The sequence below is a fragment of the Onychomys torridus genome, chromosome 21, assembly GCF_903995425.1.
Source record: "Onychomys torridus chromosome 21, mOncTor1.1, whole genome shotgun sequence".
Lineage (NCBI taxonomy): Eukaryota > Metazoa > Chordata > Mammalia > Rodentia > Cricetidae > Onychomys > Onychomys torridus.
The window spans coordinates 31536977-31558548 of NC_050463.1; the positions used below are offsets into that span (position 1 = coordinate 31536977).

The window sequence follows — 21572 nt, forward strand, 5'->3', positions numbered from 1 at the left end:
CAGTTTTCACTAGGAAAAAACAAAAGGAGAATGAAGTGAGCTCCAAGAACTGAGCGGCATTTTAGCTGGTTTAACTGCATGTCTGTGGGAGGCTCTCTACCTGGTGCCTGGCCATCCTAAGCTCCTGGTACAGGAAGTTGGCCCCAGCTGCTGCTAGAAAACACCTCTGTATACACATACACACATACACACATACACACACACACACACACACACACACACACACACACACACACAAAGAGAGAGGGGGGAAGGAGATAATGAGGGAGGGGAGGAGGGAGGGAGAGAGAGAGAGACAGAGACAGAGAGAGCTTATTTCCTACAAGACCTTGCCTCATAGCATGGGGGTCTAAATCAGACTTCCTCCACAAAAGCAGTGTATGGTGTTTAAGCGCGACCTCAATCTCCTCCACCACTTGACGCCAGCAGTATCCCCAGCCACAACCATCAAAAAAACACCTCCTGAAAATCCCTGCTGCTCCCTAGACGACAAAGTCACTAACCTAACTGCCAAGCCATGTCTTCTCACCCACCAAACATGCCAGTGCATGAGCCAGACAGTCCTCTGTTCAAACCGACTCCATACAAACAAGTATTGAGTCCCTATGTGTGCCATCCACCATTCTAAGAAACTGGGACATTCCTTGAACAAGGGAGATCCTTACACACGAGGCACTTCCCTTCTAGCAAGGGGATAAGGAGTTGGCCATGATCCAGCCCCTGAAGTGGGAATATATCTGAGGGGAGGAGGAGAGGAGCAAAGTGGATAGCTAAGAGATAAGGGCAAAGGAAATGGTCTGGGCCAGGCCACTGGAATAACACATCCCACATCCTCAAAGCCAAATGGGGATATAACAGAATGTGCTTCCAAAGTCTCGCTGTGGCCGCACCATGACGCTTGGATCTCACAGGGTCAAGGAGCCAAGCACCAGATTCAAAGGCTGCTGTACTCAGCCAGCAAGAGATGCTGTGCTGGTGGCTTAGACCACAGTGGTCAAACCGGAGGTGGTGGAAGGTGACTGGAGCCTGGGCACGTTTGGAATGTGAAATTCAAAAGGGCTCCCTGCCTGATGAGATGAGGAACTGAGAGAAAGAAAGGTCAAGGGGGCCTCCAAGGACTCAACAGCTGTCGTCACCTGCCAGAGAATGCTGCAAAGGGGGGCAGCTTAGGCTGGGTTCATACCTGCCATCCCAGCAAGTTTTGAGGTCAGCCTGAGCTATGTAGGGAGCTCCAGGCTAGCCTCAATTACAAATGAGACTGCCAAAACAAAGCAACAACATAATAACAAACAACAACAACAAACAGAGCAGATTTTGTGGCAAGGTCAGGAGTTCAAGGTCAAGCACACTGCCTATGGTGATGTAGTAGACAACAGGAGATGGCGTGAGGGGGGGGAGAGGGGTAGTACTGATAGACCACTGGGATTTAGAGTGGTCCAGGCAGGAAGATGTAAACCAGCATAAAGCTCCAATGGACTGAGATTGCCTATGGTGTGATACAAATAGCAAAGAGGAACCAAGGATGAGCCCTGGGTCCCCAGCATTGGGAGATTAGAAGGAACAAGAAGAGACACTAACAAGGAGGTAGGAGGGACTTGGGACAGGGGGAGTCCTAGGAATCAGGTGACTGTCTCCACCAGAGGCTGCTGCTAAGTCAGAGGGATGCTAGCTGAGCACGGTATTTCTTAGATATCTTCTGCCCTGGGCAGAAGGATGACATGGAGCAGGGACGTGGAAGACAGACCATCCTCAAGCTCCACTCCTCATGTCCCAACACTGTATCCAACGTCTCTAGAATCAGTTCTCTCGGGAAGAGGCATCCCCAGAATGTGGAGGTCTCACCGCTGCCTGCCAGAGGAGAAAAAGAGGGCCAGTCGAGTCTGGAAAGGGTAGACAGCCCTTTCTTTTATAGATGGAGGCAAGTCCAGGACCCTGAGGGCCTCATGAAAGTATTACTCAACCAGCATCCCCTCCCCAGCCTTTCCCCCTCCCCCTGGACTCAGGACATGCACCTTGCCACCCACTCCTGTCCCAACGGTCTCCCGACAGCCCTGGGCATCGAGGCATAGACATGGGAGAAATGCTTAGCTCTACCTCAGCAGTCCAGAACGTTCCATGCACGCTAAATCCACTCTAAGAAATGTCAAATTATTTCCATCATTAAATCCAAAATGCTATAAAACAAATTGCATCTCGTCTGTTTATCTGGAAATTTCCGAAGTACCCACTGCCGGCACTCCTGAATACTTTAGCATAAGGAATGGCTTAAGATGGATTGCCATGTCCACCGGCTGGTTATGCAGAGGCGTTTGATGAAAATTTGATGTTTTATTGGCTTTTATTCCATTAAGTGAAAGAAAAGTCATTTTCCTCTGAGGTCAGGCTGGTGTTTAGAGGATTCATTGAGCTGCCGTGGCCAAGCCAGGTATGACTGTTCTTCAGATGGTAGGCTCTGCCTCTCAGGATTCCAGGTTTTTTGGTTGTTTTGTTTTGTTTTGTTTTGTTTTGTTTTGTTTTGTTTTTTTAAAGTGTTACAGACATCCCAGCACAGTCCCAGCAACTCCTACACCCCATCAGGAGCCTGCAGGGCCCAGAAGTATACCTGATGGAATACTATCTCAACCGCCTACCTATCCTTAACAAGTGTGGCACCCCATGGTAGCGGCTTGCCTGCCCATCACCATACCATGTGTTCCCATCCCATACCTGAAGACCACTGAGTCACCCCAAGTGGTGATGAGTGTAGCTGTCAGATGCCAAGGTCCATTCCCTCTTCTACCTGGCAGCCAGGGGACTCTGCTCTCTACCGGCAGCTATGTGCTGGAGATTTCTAGGAACAAGAAATGGGATGTTGGGTGGAAAGAACAAGATGCCTACAATGGAGAAATGACTTACAAAGATGAGCTGAGAATGAAAATTCCACCGTCGGGTTTTATTTGTTCTGTATTTGTTTTTAATGCTCTGCATAGTGCTCCAGACCTGAAAAGAGAGAAAGCGCATGCATTGACTCTCCACTCCCAAATCCAACTCTCATCATCCACAAGGCCCCTTGCCATGCCCTGACTGCTCATCTAAACGCCTGTAGTTACCCCAATTTATATGCCCTCAGGCTTATCTCACAACCTGGGGTCTTGTCTTCTTCAGCAGCCTCTGGATCCTAACTGGTCCCTCTGGACTGAGATAGACTTTTCTAAGCAAGAGAGCCTTAAACCTTTCCCCACCCACCCACTTACCTCCTTCCCTGTGGGGTCATGCTACTCTTTGCTCTTGGAATGACCTGAATTGTCCTTCTCTGTGCTGAAACCCTCCCTATACTCCAGAGCCCAACTAGGAGCCACCTCTAGCTGAAATCCACCCCCTAGCTTCTCATAACATCTGTGTCCAAGCTGGCCTTGTGGCCCTTTCCTAACACTGCTCAAAGTGATCACTGTGAGTATTTATTTTTGTCTCCTCAATTCAATCATAGGCTATTTGACACATGGTCAGAGTCTACCTTAAGCATACAAGATACAAAGTTCCTGACTTGGGCACAAACCCAATGAGGTGGTTTGTTCCGTTTGTACAGGCAAACCAACTAATCCAGAAAGTCTGTGTCGGCGAGAACAACGTGATAGAAGAAGAGATCCGAGTGAACAGAAGCGTACATGAGTGGGCAGGAGGAGGAGGAGGTGGGGGCGGAGCCACCTACGTGTTTAAGGTGAGGTCTTCCCCAAAAGATAAAGCACTGGCTTCTGCCCACCATGGTGTTTTAGCCCCAGAACAAATCCAGATTGAAACCCCTGGGATGTTCTATGTCAAGTGAACGACAAGAAACCAAGGCCCAGAGAAAGGGTATCCCGGTACACTCCGCCTTTGCCTTCAGGGCTCCTTGTCTGCCCAGGGCAAGCTGACTTTTCTGACATTGTCAAAGCCAGGCTACAGACGGAAAGCAGTTTCTTCCTGGGTGCTCCCCTTGGAGACAGTGATGCTAAGGGCTTATTCTTGAACTTGTGGGGGCTCCAAGAGCTGACAGAGTACAGAAAGATAAAGCAAGACTAATCACCAGCAACAAGACCTCCAAGGAGCTTGAGGGAAGGGGTCCATCCCAGCTCTTTTGTAACCTAAGAGGTGGGTACCCTAGTGGGCTTGCATCACTGACTGAACCCCAACTGATACAGAAACTCAGAGAAGGTTACTACAGCATCAATTTGGAGCCCTCAAAGCCCCACAGATGGAGAAGTCACCTCACTGCCCTGCAAGTTGTTAAATTGAAACATTTAATCTGGGGCATAGGATCTCCCTAATGGATGCCTAGCTCAGTCTCTCCATCTCTGAATGTCTCCCCTGGGCAGATGAAAGATGGGGTGCCTGTGCCTCTCATCATTGCAGCCGGCGGTGGTGGCAGGGCCTATGGGGCCAAGACAGACACGTTCCACCCAGAGAGACTGGAGAATAACTCCTCAGTTCTAGGGCTGAACGGCAATTCCGGAGCCGCAGGTAAAGCCCCACCCTCTCCCAGAAATGTCTCAAGGACCCTGAAGGCATCATCGTTGTCGTCGTCACTTGGCACTGAGTGATGGGAGCTGTTCCCATAGATGCCAATATCAAGGGAAGGGGGCAGGCATCACCCTGCTGCCTCTGAAGCTATCTTGCTGGCTTGAGGCTTGCTGGTTAACTCTATGAAGGCCCAGGGCCCTAATCCTGCAGGTGCCCAGCAGTCGGCCACAGAGAGGATGGGCGGCAGGTCTCCTTAAGATGGAAACAGTTAGTGAAAGCTCACCTTCAGGTAGTACCAGCCATATCGTAAAAAGTTCTGCCATCATTCTGCCTATCCCCAGTGTCCCCCAAATACCTACCGAAGTACACTGCCTACCCCTGACCTAGAGCAGCCTGCCAGGAAGCAGGGCACCAGGCCCAACAACTGTATAGGCACATGGTGTAGCCTCGGAGATATCCCTAGTGCCAACGGCAAGCTATTCCTAGCTTCCACCATGAACAGGGCCCTGGAACAGGACAAATGAGTGTGTCCCCCACCACCAAACACCCCGACAGGGCCCACCACATCATCTTCCAACTTTTCCAGCTCCATCCTCCTTCCAAACACATCAGCCTCTCTGAGTCTCATTTCTCCCCACAGGTGGTGGAGGCGGCTGGAATGATAACACTTCCTTGCTCTGGGCCGGAAAGTCTTTGCTGGAGGGTGCCGCTGGAGGACATTCCTGCCCCCAGGCCATGAAGAAGTGGGGGTGGGAGACAAGAGGGGGTTTCGGAGGGGGTGGAGGGGGGTGCTCCTCAGGTGGAGGAGGCGGAGGATATATAGGTAAAGATGATTCGTGTTCTAGGTGTCACACTTTCCCCTCTTAGTCCTAGGATCCTCCCTCCCTGTCCCCGCCCCCGACCCCGCCCCGACCCGACCCCAGTGTGGACTGTGATGTGACTGCATGCTCCCCTCTCCTCTGCCTGGCTTGGGCCCGCCAGAGGCGGGGTGTTGGCTTCTGAGCCAGCATCCCGCCTCCAGGCTTGTGTAGCAAACAGCATCAAGATCCTACGTGATCCCTGATCCCGCGCCCCTTCAAAGTGTTTGGCTTTCCAGGTGGTGGCATAGGCCACCACAAGGACCAGGCAGCCCTGAAGACCAGCCTCTTCTAGCCCCCACAGCTCCTTTGGGGGGCCTGGCCAAGCCAGCATAGAAGAGACTGATCTGCAGTTCCTTGGGCTTCTGACTTTCCGTTTTCTGCCCAGCCCTTTAGCTGCTAGAGAGCAGCACTGTCCTGGCGGGTGGGGACTACTCCCAGAAGCCACCTCAACCAGTCCTGCAGCAAACAGCCTGTGGTGGACCCCACCCACCCACCCACTCCCACTGCCTTGGGAAGAGTTTGCAGCTAAGAGACTGGCAGATGATACATACCCCCACCCTCCCCCAGATTAGGACACACTGCATGCCAGCACTGTGATGTGATGTTCGTATCTGTGTTTCGCTTTGTCTCTGTGTGGAAAACGCTTGTGCTAACTACACAAGCTTCCTTTTCAAGCTTTGGGTGGATGGGAGGACCCCGAGGGGGCGGGGAGCCCCAAGATCACCCAGCCCCAGATGAAGGAGGGACAGGAGTCTGAAGGCACAGTGGCTCATCTCCCCCAGGCCCCATCTTGATCCCCAAGTGTCTGGAGAGTAACTCCTCCAAGCCACAAGGATGCACCCTTAGCCTCAAGAGACTAGAACCTTCTAGACTCTTGCTCACTTGAGCTACTGAGTACTGGGGTCTCAGCAGTGTGGTAGAGATTCCCCTGGATGGTCTGGCCCCAACCTGCAGGGAACATTGACCTATACACCCAGGACCTGCAGAGCTAAACCAAAGTACATCCTCTGTGCCTGGAACCTCCTTTCCGTCTCCACCTCCCTACCCCATAGCCTACCCCTCCCCACAGTGACCCATAGCCTTGGCCAGAACTGCATGCCTGTTGATGTGCATGTGTGTTGAGTCTTGGGCACCCACCTTTTGGGGTTCAACGCTTCTCTGGTTTGCCACAGGGGGCAACGCAGCATCCAACAATGACCCCGAAATGGATGGGGAAGATGGGGTTTCCTTCATCAGTCCATTGGGTATCCTGTACACCCCGGCCTTAAAAGGTACCCCCTCTACCAGGTGATAATACAGACTTAGTCACTTCTTCCACCAAGCCCAAACCTGGACTTTATTGACATGGGGTCAGGACACCAAGGCATGGCTATGGGCCACTTTATGACACAAGTCTTCCTATAGCTCATATTTTGTGGAAGCTGGGGTGCATAGCGGTCTGTAGCTGAAGTTTTCTCTGGTCCTGCCCAGTCCCACAGACCCCACAACCACTTAGACCCAAATGAACACACAGAGGCTCATATTAATTATGAACTGTACAGCCTATTCGCTCAGGCTTCTTGCTAGCTAGATCTTACATCTTGAATGAACCCATTTCTATAAATCTATACTTTGCCACATGGCTTAGCAGTATCTTTACATCTTGCTTCTCATGGCGATGGCGGGCAGCATTTCCTGACTCAGCCTTCCACCTCCCAGAATTCCCCTTATCTGTTTATCCCACCTATACTTCCTGCCTAGCTACTGGCCAATCAGCATTTTATTTATCAACCAATCCGAGCAACATATTTTCACAGGATGCAGAAAGACATTCATATCAATGGACCACCAGGCAGGCAGGTCCTAGAAAATGATACAAGGGCAGCTAGAACATCTGTACCAGTGTCAGGGTCCTGAAAACAGGTCTCTCACTTACACCCAGACAAACATACATCCTCACTCTCAGCTCTGCTCACTGGGGGCCCAAAGATGCTTCCCCAAACAGAGACGTGTTCCAAGTGACAGAGGGACCTGGGACAGAAACCATAGGAACCCACGGCAAGCAGCCAGAAATAAAGTTCAAAGTTGGGACCTAAGGGTACATGGCGATCGACCTTCATGTTCATCCTGAGACTGACCCCTCCCCCCTTGTCACCAGTGATGGAGGGCCATGGGGAAGTGAATATCAAGCATTATCTAAACTGCAGTCACTGTGAGGTAGACGAATGCCACATGGACCCTGAGAGCCACAAAATCATCTGCTTCTGTGAACATGGGACCGTGCTGGCTGACGATGGTGTCTCCTGCATTGGTAAGGGGCAGCGATGGGAGAAGGGAACAGGGCCGAAGCTTGAGCCAACTGAACAAGCCCAGCTGTTTTCTAAATGTCCTGCCCCTCTCTTGCTCATGTTCTGGCAACTGAGCAAAGAGACCTTGTACAAAAGGTGGATCATCACACCTCAAGGGGTCTCAGAATCGCCAATGCCCTTCCCTCAGCCAGGAAATGAAACCTCGGGCATCTTCACCAAGGGGTCAGGCATCCCATCTCCTCTCAAGTACCCAGCAGCAGGGACTGTAGCTCTCCTAAGACACCCTGTGTCACGGAGTTTCAGAGCCAGGCTCATGTGCCTTTGAGCTTCCGGTAGATGGTTCCTGATTGGACACACGTTCAATAAGGATGCTCTTCTCCAGATCCAGTAGCTATTTGTTGTGATCATACATAGCGCTAAGCCTGCTTCCCATACCAGAGTTCCTCCCTTGAGACATGTAGTATCCAAGCCAGGCCCTGGGAGCACAGTGGAGACAGAAAGAATGGAAAGTTCAAGGCCTGTCTGGGCTACAGAGGGAGTTCAAGGCTAACCTGAGTAACTTAATCAAGTCCTGTCTCCAAACTGCACAGAGGTCTGGGGGATGTATGTAGCTCAATGGTAGGGGGCTTGCCTGGTATGCACTAGACCCTGACTGACTTCAAATCCAAAGGGAGATGGTGCGTGGAAGAAGGAAAGAAACGGAAAGAAAAATATGAAAGAACCAAAGACTGGAGAAGAGAGAGGAAAGGATAGGGAAGAGGGGGAGAGAAGGAAGAAAGAAAAGAGGAAGGGAGAGGAGAGGAAGGAGAAAGGAAGGGGGAAGGGGTGGAGGGGAGGGGTAGAGATAGGAGCAGGGAGGGGAGGGGTAGAGGGTAGAGATAGGAGCAGGGAGGGGAGGGGAGGGGTAGAGATAGGAGCAGGGAGGGGAGGGGAGAGAAGGGGAGGGGAGAAGTAGAGATAGGAGCAAGAGGGGGCAGGGAGGGGAGGGGAGGGGTAGAGATAGGAGCAAGAGGGGGCAGGGAGGGGAGGGGAGGGGTAGAGATAGGAGCAAGAGGGGGCAGGGAGGGGAGGGGAGGGAAGGAGTAGAGATAGGAGCAAGAGGGGGCAGGGAGGGGAGGGGAGGGGAGGAGTAGAGATAGGAGCAGGGAGGGAGGGGAAGGGAGGGGAGGGGTAGAAATAGGAGCAGGGAGGGGAGGGAAGGGGTAGAGATAGGAGCAGGGAGGGGGAGGGAAGAGGTAGAGATAGGAGCAGGGAGGGGAGGGGAGGGAAGGGGAGGAGTAGAGATAGGAGCAGGGAGGGAGGGGAGGGGAGGGGTAGAGATAGGAGCAGGGAAGGGGAGGGGAGGGATAGCTCTGTGAACCAGAATATAGCCTGTCTAAGATGGGGTTCACAGGACCTTCCCCTGTTCCGGGACCATAAGAAGTAGTTCCAGCTCTGAGGGTGTCACCGAGGGACTCTACCGCTGGGTCCTACTGAGTGTGGAGTCCCCTGAGGTCCCCAGGTCTCTCCCATGTCCACTTCTGTTCCTCCTCCTGTCCCCATCCGTGTGCAGCTAATGTCTGGGACCAACGCCCAGGATTGATATTCACCCCTGTTGAATTTTCCCTCTACCCCAAAGCTACTTCTGGGAGCCTGAGAAACCAGGATGAGCCTGCTTAGGGCCCATGGTCCCCTGGCAAAGGGAGGTGTGACAAGATCTCCAGAGACGGGAAACAGCAGGTGGCTTTTCCAGCTGGGGAGGGTATTTCTGACTTGGGAGCTGCTCAGAGGAGAATCAGCATGGTGGTCAGTGCCCCATCGGCACCTGTCTTCCAGTGTCGGCCACCCCGGAACCCCACCTGCCGCTCTCACTGATCCTCTCCGTCGTGACCTCTGCCCTGGTGGCCGCCCTTGTCCTGGCATTCTCCGGCATCATGATTGGTGAGTGTGCCAGAGCCCAGGCAGGGGCTTCCAAACCAGGACCCAAAAGAATAGGGTCTCGGGATGTACAATGACCACCAAGGCATTACCCTGCCCTGCTGGGTCCCTGCTGGAAGAACGGCTAGGCCAATTGAAAATAGAAAGAGCAGCCCTCTACCCACCAGAGAACCTGCAGTTTCAGAGAGGAGTCTCTGGTGCTGACCTTTGACCCTGCATGGCTTCCTGGCTGTTCACATGATGGGCACCCTTCAGCAGCCAACATGAAAGAGAAAGCTCTTCCTGTGCCCCCACCTTCACTGGGGGCTCCTCTGTGCTTGAGGGAGACTTGGTCATGGCTGGGGTCCCTCCCCTGTGTAAACAGCTCAAGCTGTACTAGCCAGGTCCTCCCACTCTACCAGAGAATGAAAGTTGGTTTTGAGCCTTTTCCATTCAGGATCCTGCTACCTTGACCTCCCCACAAAGATGGACTGTACCCTGGAACTGTGAGCTAAATAAAATAGACCCTGTCTCCCCTACATTGCTTCAACAGAAGCAAACTAACTCTTCCAGTTAGGTTGTTTTAAGCATCACGCTTGCTTTCCGTGATGAAGGAATACTCTGATGTGCATCATTGCTTTGTTAGCATTGCTAACAGTGATAGGCAAGTGTAAAGTTTAAGGTCTGAAGGAGGTGGCCTCTGCTGGGCTTGACCTGAAGATCACCTGGTCCAGGCCCTATAGCTAGATTTTTTCTCTCCGGGTCCTGCCAAGCCCCAGCAATCCCATAGCCCAAATAAACATACAGACGCTTTTATTATTTAAACTGCTTGGCCATTAGCTCAGGCCTACCATTGTCTAGCTCTTACTCTTATACTCAGCCCATTTCTGTTAATCGATATGTCGCCATGTTTTCTGTGGCTTTACCTGCTGCCTTTACATCATGCTCCCTGGACGGCAGGCTGGCGTCTCCTCCTCTCTGCCTTCCTGTTCTCTCAATTCTCCTCTCTGCTAGTCCTGCCTATACTTCCTGACTGGCTACTGGCCAATCAGAGTTTTATTTATCAATCAATCATCCACAGCAAGGCCCCCTCACCACAGACCCCCATCTGTCGACAGTGTACCGCCGGAAGCACCAGGAGCTGCAAGCTATGCAGATGGAGCTGCAGAGCCCCGAGTATAAGCTGAGCAAGCTACGGACCTCAACCATCATGACCGACTATAACCCCAACTACTGCTTTGCTGGCAAGACCTCATCCATCAGCGACCTGAAGGAAGTGCCACGGAAAAACATCACCCTCATCCGGTGAGCTTCCTGCCACTGTCCCAGGGCTGGACTTGTTTCTCTGTACCATAGACAACTCTAGCCACAAGGAGCATAAACAGCCATCCTTGGCTTATACCCCCAGCCTGTCAGGGAGACAAGGCTCATGGGGATGTTTGTTTATCTCTACACCCTGTGAGTTCGTGCAGTTTGTGCATTCAGAAGGGATAAATTGACGAGCAGAATGAAAGTTCTCAAAACCCATCATGTCCCCTGTCCTGAGGATTCCTGCCCCCCCCACACCTCCCTACCCCCCATCCCATTCTCTGAGTGTCCAAAACACCCGTCATTCCCTCTACCATTCCTTACAATGCTCCATAGCAGGGATCTGTCAATCACCTGTCCCTATCCCCAGGAGCATCGCCCTCTTCCAGACAAGAGTCATCTCTTGCTTGTGTCCCTGGCAGATACCAGAGACTCACTAAATATTCATTGAATGAATAAACATTTGGCCATCTTCATGAATCCCTGGTTAGAACTGTATCTGATCTGTTTTCCGTTTGTCGTGATACAGTACCACAGGTTAGATGCATCATAAAGAAAAGAGGCTTGTTCAGGCCCAGAGTTAGGATCCGAGATCTACAACTCTATCTGGTGATGACCTTCATGCCGGCAAAGACAGAGCTGGGTTTATGAAGCCACCAGGATCCGAACAAGGGAGGCTCCACTCTAATGACCCTATCTGTCTAAATCACATCCCATCACAACACTAATCTGCCACATTCTTAACACCTCACAGTCAGGACTGCTTTTTAACCTGGGAACCACCTCCAAATCTTAGCAGACCTGTTCTCACTAGAGTTCAGATAAAGTAATGGAGGCCTCGCTCACAGAGGGAAAAAATGAGTTTTCTTTCTCTAAGAGAGTCTCGGTGGTTGTCAAAACCACCCTTCAGGGCAGGCCCCCTGCCCAGTAGTAGATGTCCAACACAAAATGAGCTCAGTGGTATTTTAGGAGGTTGTTTTTGGTTTGATTGTTTGTTTACTTACAGGTCTTTTGCTTATGTATTATGATTTCTGGTTTTGTGTGTTTAGGGAATGTCTCTGAGTCTGTGTGTGTTTCTTATGCTTTTTCTTTGGCTCTTTTTTTCTGTTTGCTTGTTTGTTTTGTCCTGTTCTAGTTCATTGGTTTTCTTTTTTTTTTTTTAAGATGCCTGCTTGTTTTTTTTAATGACAGTGAGAAAGAAAAGATGTGGATTGTGTAAGGGTGGGGAGGTGTCAAGGATCTGGGAAGAGTTGGGGCATCATCAGAATACACTGTTATGAACAAATAAAAAACAAAATAAGATAATTTTCAAATGAAAAAATAAATAAATGGAGGCCCAGGGTGACAGGGCAAAGCCGAGCTGAAGGTGTAACTCCCGAGTGTGTCAGCCATGCCTCTTGTCTATGTACACTGAATGTGACACTTATCTAAAGGACCCCAGCTGCCTGTGGCTCACTTAACTATGACTTATCTTGTCTTCTTGGTACAGGGGCCTAGGCCATGGCGCATTTGGGGAGGTGTATGAAGGCCAGGTATCTGGAATGCCCAATGACCCAAGCCCCCTGCAAGTGGCCGTAAAGGTGAGGGATGGCTCCACCTTTCGCCTAGCCTTAGCCTGAGGTCCCTGTAGGCTACAACCCACAGCTCATGGCCACCTTCTCCTCCCGCCCTCCCTTCCAGACACTGCCGGAAGTGTGTTCAGAACAAGATGAGCTGGATTTCCTCATGGAAGCTCTGATCATCAGGTAAAGTCTCAGAGATCCCAGCCTCTCTCCCCACCCTTCAAGGCATATGAAGATCTTTCCAATTGATAGGTGTCTCCCCGGGAAATGGGGTATGTTGGTCCCAGCATGTCCACCCACACCCAACAAGCAGAAAGATCCCTGGAGTGGGACAACCCCAGTGATTATCTCAGAAATTATCTGAGTGGCTTAATCATTGATAGCACTCGGCCCACAACCAGCATCCCAGTGTCAAACACTGATTCTTGTTCCTCACTTAAGAAAGCATGCTCCAGCCGGGCGGTGGTGGCGCACACCTTTAATCCCAGCACTCGGGAGGCAGAGGCAGGCGGATCTCTGTGAGTTTGAGGCCAGCCTGGTCTACAGAGGCCAGCCTGGTCTACAGAGCAAGATTCAGGAAAGGTGCAAAGCTACACATAGAAACCCTATCTCAAAAAAAACAAAGGAAAAAAGAAAGCATGTTCCTTTCTAACATTAGATGATATCTCCCACCCCTCTCCACTAAAATGACTCTTCCATACCTGAGGTCCTTTGCCCATCCCAGCACCTAGGTTTGGTATAAAGGAAGGGAATCCATGACATGATGAAAGATAGCAGACCACCCTACCCCACATCTACAATGACAGGCCTGGCTTCCCCCTGAACCTGGTGGGCCAGGCCTAGATCAAAACTGAGGACAGCTACTCTTGACATCAGGTCTCCCAAGGGAGGAGGCAGACAGTTGCCCTTAAGACCTGAAGGAGGCACACGGCCACCTGTGGCACTCTGCTGCCTCCAGACATCCTGACCGAAACTGGTGGCCTGGGATGGTCCAGGTTGAAGTAGTAGCAAGAGGATGCAGCCAAAGCTGGATGAGTGATATGTCCGTGGGCTCTGGAACACCAGGAAGATGCACAGCCAGGATAGCACTTTGCTTTAAAAACAATATTTACTTTCTGGCTTTATATGTCATGGGAGAGAATTAAATAAAACCTAAAAAAGTGTAAAATTACATAGGAGAGCATAATTAGGTAATATTCCTACTAGGTAATAACAAATGGTTGTATTTCAGCCTATAATCACCAATCTCTCAGCTGTGTGTGTGTGTGTGTGTGTGTGTGTGTGTGTGTGTGTGTGTGTGTGGTTTCCTAGCCCCACTGTTCTACATATCCTAAAATGACAAGAAGAGCGAAATCTCAGGACCTCATGTCCTAATCAGGAGACCACAGAGACCAGTAGGGCTCTCTCTCGTCTCTTTCACAGACTGTCACCCGGCAGGTCACACACTGTCCCTTTCAGACACCAACCAGTCCTTCAACTTCTACCTGAGACCTTTCTTATAGAACTCAAGTATGAATTCATGCAGCAATGCCCACACACAAACACAAACACATGTACATACATATGTTTTACACACACACACACACACATACACACACACACACACACACACACACGTACATTCACGCATACATATGCTTTATCACTTCAAGATCCCCCCACCAACTCCAATAGAATTCTTTCCTGCTAATCCACCTCCCGCCAGGCATGCCCCATCTGCACAACTCCCCAGGAAGGCTCACCTCAGGCTCAGCCAGGGACCCCTGCCTCCCGGACATACAGAATGCAGCTTCACAGCATAGTTGCTGAAACTATGACCCGGTGTCCTGCATCTCTTAATGGCCCCAGACCCAGCTCCGTTAAATTTGGTTATGCCCTCTGCCCTGCAGCAAATTCAACCACCAGAACATTGTTCGCTGCATCGGGGTGAGTCTGCAAGCTCTGCCCCGCTTCATCCTGCTGGAGCTCATGGCCGGTGGAGACCTCAAGTCCTTCCTCAGGGAGACGCGCCCTCGACCGGTGAGTAAGCAAGAACCAGCCTTCCCTTCTGTGTTCACTGTAAAAGAGCAAGGGTGAGGGGAATGGGAGTGGGTTGTCTGTGAAGATGCCCACTTGATGGGATCCTAGGCGTCAGCACTATGGTTCCTGGATGAAGGGAATGGGCAGGATTGCATGGACAGAAAAAGCACTAGGCTTAAGGAACCTGTGCAAGACTTACACAATTGATTCAATAGCCTGGCATCTTTTTATACCTCAGAGTGGAGCATCCTAGAAATGACTTGAAATGACAAAACATTGCCTCTCAAGCCAAGAGTTTAGTACCTGTCCCTGAAGGGCCTTCAGGAGGCCCCAGTCACTAGGAACTGGAGCAGAGTAGGCCTGGGTAGAGACCCGGGGTAAAAACTGTTTCTCAAGGAATCGCCACAAAGATGACTAGCTCAAAAAGAGCAGTGGCCATCAGCCCTGCCCGAGACAAGCAGAGTAAGTCTGATACCCTAGTGACGGAACGTCAAGAATTGACTGCACTGTTCACGGGGACTTGAAGAGGAGGCAGGGCCTCCATCTCCAACCAGGTTCAGTAGCATCCACAATGCCCTGGGTTCACTCCCCATGTTGCATAAACCAAGGGTAGTGGAACATAGTTGGGAAATAAAAGGACCATCAGGAGGTCATGACCATCCTCAGCTACATGATGAGTTTGAAGCTAGCCTGGGATAAATGAGCCCCTATTTCAAAGAGAAATAAGTAAAGAAAAGTAAAATAGCATCCTTTTATGATCCTACACATCTGGACACCTAAAAGGTCCCATCATACCCCCTTGAAAAAGAACAACAGGATGCTGGGAGACAGTGGGGAGAGATTCAACTCCTCTCATAAACTATTCTGTTCAGCATCATTGCCCTCTGAGCTTTCACACAGAACAACACTACCCTTGAAGTAAATAGTGCAAATCTCATGCCATTTTACAGATGGAAAAACTGGCCCTGAAAGGTTACCGGCATGCCAGGGCCACAGTAAATAGAAAGCCAGGGCTAGAACTTGGGACTCCTGGTTTAGCTGCCATGTAGGTGCTGAGAATTGAACCCAGGTCCTCTACTTTAGCTGCCATGTAGGTGCCGAGAATCGAACCTAGGTCCCTCTAGAAGAGCAGCCAGTGCTCTAACCACTTAAAACACTTAAACACTTTAAGGGCTGGAGAGATGGCTCAGTGGTTAAAACACTTGTGGTTAAAGTGCTTGCCACACAAGGACTGGAGTTCGCATTCCCACATCATCTCACGTAGATGTCTTGTGGGCATGATAACCTGTCTGCAGTTCCAGCCTCAGAGGGTTGAGACAGGGCATCTCTAGAGCAAGTGGCTAACAAGAATAGCCATGTTGAGGCACTCTGGGTGTGACTGAGGAACCCTACCTTAGTGACTAAGATGAAAGTGAGTGGTTCCTGACATCAGCCTGGGGCCTGTAATGCACAGACATGCATAACCATGTGCACACTGCACAACACACACATAAACACACACACTTGCGCACATGCACACTCACACACTTACAACACACGCACAAATGGAAAAATATAATAAACACAAAGACCATTTAGAGACATTGCAATAGAAGATTCCAAAAACACTATGCTCCATTGGTTTTCTCTCAGGCCCGTTTATCAGGTTGTAGCATGCACATGAAGTTTGGAGTAGACGAATGTGTAAAATCCAAAAAGGATAAGAATGTCTGTCCTGGATCCCTGTGGCCTGGACAACCCTAGCCCCGGCTGTGCATTAGATCACCTGGGGTGCTTTTAAATAAACAAAGCCAGGCCTATCCAAAATGGTGGATTCCTTGGCCATCGTTGGGGCAAAGCAACTGATTTTGAAAGGGGCAAGACCCCTGCTAGAACAGCCTGAGTGGGCTCAGCCTCCTCGCAGACAGAAGCCGATATCCCATCCTTCTCTCCTCCACCAAAGTCTTCTCAGTGGTCCTCTTGTCTTCCCACAGAACCAGCCCACCTCCCTGGCCATGCTGGATCTTCTGCACGTGGCTCGGGACATCGCCTGTGGCTGTCAGTACCTGGAGGAAAACCATTTCATCCACCGGTGAGCCAGTGACCTTCGGTGTCCTCACAGCCCGAATGAGACCCTGTTCATCCCGAGAGCAGATCTCCCGGATGTCTTTTAGCAAAGACTAGGTCTCTCTCCAGATCTGTTTGTGTGTGTCATCTTTGTCTTTGAGGGGGACTGTCTTCCCAGGCATCTCCTGTCCCAGTGGGAAGTCAGCGTCTCTACACTTCCCCACAGGGGCTAGCTGGAGACGGAGGGATGACTCCCACCCTCCCATGGTCCTCCTGCATACACATTCAAGTCTTACATCACCTTGAGTTTCCCCTATCTAGAAACTGGGCTCTTCAAAGGAATGTTTCTTCAATTCATCCTTGTGACCCTAGCATATTATTGGACACTGAGTAGTGGCTGGATAAATTTTTTTTCCAAAATACTCTACAGTGAAGCCTAATAATAACTTCCTTTACTGCTGCATCACTTCTTCCACTGTCTGTTAAGCTTGTGTTTAAATGCTGTGTGGACTGAGTGTTCACACTCAATATTCATGATCATCATGAGTCACATGCTTCCTCCCTCATGGCCATTGATGATAGCTAGATCCGAAAAGTCAAATAAATATTTGACTAGGTTCTTTGCACACACTCTTGATGGTGTGCTCCTAACTCGGTAAATGATAGCCCAGTGAACTCACAATTATTTATTAACCTACGTCTTCAAACCATGCTCATCCCCATTAGCACGCATGGGCACAGAGCAGAAAACAAGAGTCCTGTATGCATTTAGGAGAGAAGTGTGGAAGCGCATAGTAGCCAGGCTTTCTCCCTGCTAGAGTGAGGAAGACAGGAAGTAGACTCACCCAGGTTTTCCAAGTCACTGTGAAGAGCAGAAAGTCTTTTTAACCACCCTGTCCACTGCTTTGGTTCTCGGTCTTTCCTCTTGTTTTTAACCTTTTCCAACTTGCAGGCCTGTCTGACTGATAGAAATAACAGAATCAAAAGGGCAGCCCGACCCACTCCTCTGTGTCTTCATCCAAACCCACACAGTCTGCTGCCCTTTTAATTGTGCCCCAAACTTTCCACAAACCCCCAACTCTGGGCTCCTCTGTCTCTCGGTGGAGGCAAGTCTGTGCTCCTTTGGAAATCAGCCTCCACTAAATGCCACTTCCCCGTCTTTCGTCCATGATCTTTACATCTGGATTTATCTACTAGCAGTCTGTGTATCGCTTGGGTGACTTGAGGTGTCTGTCTTTGCTGCTCATGGAGATGGCTTCAGCGCTGGCATTCCACCCACATCCAGCACCATAGGTGACAGAGTTTCTGGCTGAGGGAATCATTTCATTTACTGATGATCTGAAATCCACTTTGTTATGATATTTCGCGTTTTCTGTGCTAAGAATGTAGACATACACCACCTTCCTAAGATTTCTACTTTCTTTTTCAACTTGTGTGTTTGTGTGTGTGTGTGTGTGTGTGTGTGTGTGTGTGTGGTGTTGATGTGTATACATGCATGTTTTCCAAAAATATGGGCACATATGTACATATGTGTGTTCATACATATGAAGGCCCAAAGATTGATGTCAAGAATTATTCTCTATCACTTTTCTACTTTATTCACTGAGTCAGGGTCTCTCAGTCAAACCTAGAGCTCGTCGATATGGCTAGTCTTGCTAGCCAGCCTGCTCTGAAGATGCCTTGTATCCACCACCTTCCAAGGCTAGAAATGCAGGCATGCTACCACACCATCCCTGGCTTTCTATGGGTTCTGGAGACCTAAATCCAGTCCTCATGTTATACACGGCAAGTTCTGTAACCACTGAGAAATCCCCAGCCCATCCTTATTTTTAAAAGCCATCTCAGCCGGGTATTTATCCTCCAGCTTCATCCTCAACCAAGCTTAAGAACCTCCATGAAGCCATCTGAAAACATAAAAACACCATCTGTGTCCCCTAAGGTATTTGTTGGGTTTTCTTCTGCATAGGGCTTTCACATGATTAGCACTGCATTCCAGACTTCTGTCTGTGGTCTGGTTCCCACATATATGTCAATGAGGAAGCAGCCTGGGGCCAAGGGGGACAAGTCTGGGAAGTCCAGCCGTGGTGCCTCACAGGTGTGCTGGAGGAAAATGAGCCACCTGGAGCCCAGGAAGAGTGCCAACTTCTTAGAAGAAGTGGCTCTTCAGCCGCACAGCATATCAAAGGCAGTGGATAGAATCACAGGTGTCAGAACCACACTGGCTACTAAAAAAAAAACAAAAAACAAAACAAAACTAGAAATGTTTGGAAATATGGTAACCTATTTGAATTTGAAGTCATATTGTTCTGGAACATTTCTTCAAACTATTGGCAAACACTAACCCATGCTCTATGTAGAACATACCCCTGCGTTGTCTGCTTTAGCTTAGATTTTTCATAAAAGGAGGATCATTATAATACCCTGTGTTCTGTAATGAGAATTAGTCTTTAACAATGCCTAGCAGACAGTAAAAGACCAGCAAGTTGTACTTTATATCATAGTTGACTTCATTACTCATATCTCACTAAGCACTGTTAGATTTGTAAAGGGTCCCTGGAGTCAGCAAAGAACACACCCAGACATTAAATTTTCAGCATAAAGGAGATTTATACCCTGGAGGGGCAAGTTGGGGGGTGGGGGTGGCTGCCTCTGGATTAGGCAAAGGCAGAAAGTAGGTGTTTCTGCAGGACTGGTTTTTAAGGAGAAAGCGAAGAAGTCTGTGTTAGGAAGAGTTGTTAAGTCCTGACTGGACAGGTTAGCCCGTGTAACCAAACCATGAATTTTAATTTCTAGACATTGGTATTTTCATAGTTGGACCTTGGAGTCCGGTCTCAGGAAGGAGTCAGTGGTCAAATAAGGGACTGAACCTTGGGAGTTAGCCTTAGGAATGTAACCTAATGATTTAGCAAGGGAGAGGGAGGGGGAAGAGCCAAACCTGTTAGCCCAATACTTGCCATGTTTGGGCCTCTTAGAGAGCCCCTCAATATGAGTTGCTTTTCTTTGGCTGAGATAAAACACTATGGCCAAAAACGATCCTGGGAGAGTTTGTTTGGGCTTACGGTTCCAGAGAGAGAGTCCATAATGGTGAGAGAAGTACCAGGAAGCTAAGCAATCACATCTTCACCCACAAACAGAGAGAATGAACTAGAAATGGGTGAGGCTGTCAACACTTAAAAGTCATCCCTTCCTCCAGCCTCTGCCTCCCAAAAATGCCACAATCTCCCCCCAAAAAACACCACCAGCCAGGAACCAGGAAGTGTTCAAATGAACATGAACCTACGAGGAACATTTCTCATCGAAACCTCCAAGGTTTCAACCAGTTCCCCTAATCTTGGTCTGGAATCAGCATGGCGGTTTCCTCCACAGTGAAGTATAATATAACAGTATGAATACAGGGTAAAGAGGAGAACTGTTGGAGCTTCACTGGGGGTGAAGGGGCTAGGACATTTTATATATAAAATTAAGAAATCTATTTTTCTTCCCAGGGATATTGCTGCTAGAAACTGTCTTCTAACCTGTCCAGGAGCTGGAAGAATAGCAAAGATTGGAGACTTTGGGATGGCCCGAGACATCTACAGGTGAGAGAATTGCCTTCCTCCACCATCTAGTCTCCTCTAATGAATGCCCATGAAGGCCTGCACCTTACATCATCCAGTACCTTGTCAACTTCCCATGTGGGCTCTCAATGAGTGCCTTCCAAGATATAGGAACCTCTAATTACTGCGCAATCTAATTCTTGGCAGTACTTGATACGTTGTTTCATCTTGGCTTATGTCTCTGGCTCCAACTTTCTTACTCTGCTGTGTTCTAACACAGAATAACACAGTGTGTTATTGATGTGTGAAAAGCTTTGAAGTGGGTTTTTATATCTTACTCAACTCCTCAAGTCTCAAAAATTCTCAATGATTGCCATAGCATTCATTACCAGAGACACAAGCTCCCCAGGATGGGCAAGGTCTGGGGCCTTGCCAACACTCAGAGACACAGAAATAGAGTTCAAAACACAATGGCCCCTTTTTCAGTTTCATTGATTTTTTTTTCCATATCACATTCTCAGATTACATAAAAGTTACCAGTCAAGGAATGGTGATACAGCATAGTGGTAAAGTACTTGCCATGTGTATACAAGGTCCAGTCTTGGTTCTCAACACTATAATCATAATCATAGTAATGAAGAAAGGCTTTTTAATTGTAAAATATAATGTTTTTGTTGCCCCTTCTCTCTTTATTTCCCAACCTGTAGTTTCTTATTTTTCTAATTATTTGCAACTCTGACTTGCTAGATGGGAGGAGCAAGCTGTTCCTTTACATGGTCACTAATTAGTCCCTTCCCTAATGCTCACAAGTGGGAACCTGGTTACATGGAGCTTTCATTGTCTGAGGAATAAGTAAGAACATCTGGAAACTACAGAGGACTTCAGGGAGAATTAATAAGCATCTCCAAAGGGCCAGGAGCATTGCTCCTGCGTTGGGGCCCTAAGGCTATAGTGTATGGAGCACAGAATCAGTGAAGAATTCTTTGGAGCCATCAACTGCTGCTATCATTGCATGGTTTCCACATTTTTCACTTTGCCTTTTACCCCCATTTAGTTATTTTTCTCATCTGTGATAAAATACCCCGACAAAAGCAACTTAGAGAAGAAAGGGTTTACATGGCTTAGCTCAAGGGTACAGTCTATCACAGTGGGGAAATCCATGCAGAAGAAGCTTGGAGAAGCTGGCTATATCACACCCACAATCAGGAAGCAGCGAGAGATGAATATATGCTCAACTTGCTTTCTCTTCTTTCTTTCTTTTTTTTTCCTTTCTTTCTTTGCCTAGTCCAGAACCCAAGTCCGGGGAATGGTGCCATCCTCCTCTGGGATGGGTCTTCCCAGGTCACTTCACCTACTCAAGATAATCCCTCACAGGCATGCCTAGAGAGGCTCATCATCCAGGTGATCCCAGAGTCTGTGAAGCTGAGAATGAGCGTTAACCACCACAGCCTCCTCCCAAGGCTCTGTACACCTCCCTGTACTTTCTCAGGACATCAGGGATTGCCTCCGGTTTCAAATACAGCAGTGTAGCATGACATCCAGCTTTACGTCCCTTATCGGGCCTTCCTCTCTGACACCTCC

At 49.2% G+C, this 21572-nt stretch overlaps 1 protein-coding gene across 2 annotated transcripts in view; it reads left to right on the forward strand.

Moving 5' to 3' along the window:
- Alk (ALK receptor tyrosine kinase) overlaps nt 1–21572 on the forward strand; it is a 700596-nt gene that overhangs the window by 662987 nt on the left and 16037 nt on the right. Inside the window, exons 14-25 of one of the 2 annotated variants that reach the window (XM_036170695.1) lie at nt 3566–3697; nt 4332–4476; nt 5117–5299; nt 6509–6607; nt 7474–7626; nt 9440–9544; nt 10639–10825; nt 12318–12408; nt 12509–12573; nt 14280–14409; nt 16383–16480; nt 19941–20033. In XM_036170695.1, the coding sequence (XP_036026588.1) occupies nt 3566–3697; nt 4332–4476; nt 5117–5299; nt 6509–6607; nt 7474–7626; nt 9440–9544; nt 10639–10825; nt 12318–12408; nt 12509–12573; nt 14280–14409; nt 16383–16480; nt 19941–20033 (1481 nt within the window). Of the gene's footprint in view, nt 1–3565; nt 3698–4331; nt 4477–5116; nt 5300–6508; nt 6608–7473; nt 7627–9439; nt 9545–10638; nt 10826–12317; nt 12409–12508; nt 12574–14279; nt 14410–16382; nt 16481–19940; nt 20034–21572 lie in introns of those variants that run through there. The other variant, XM_036170696.1, reaches the window with a different exon arrangement.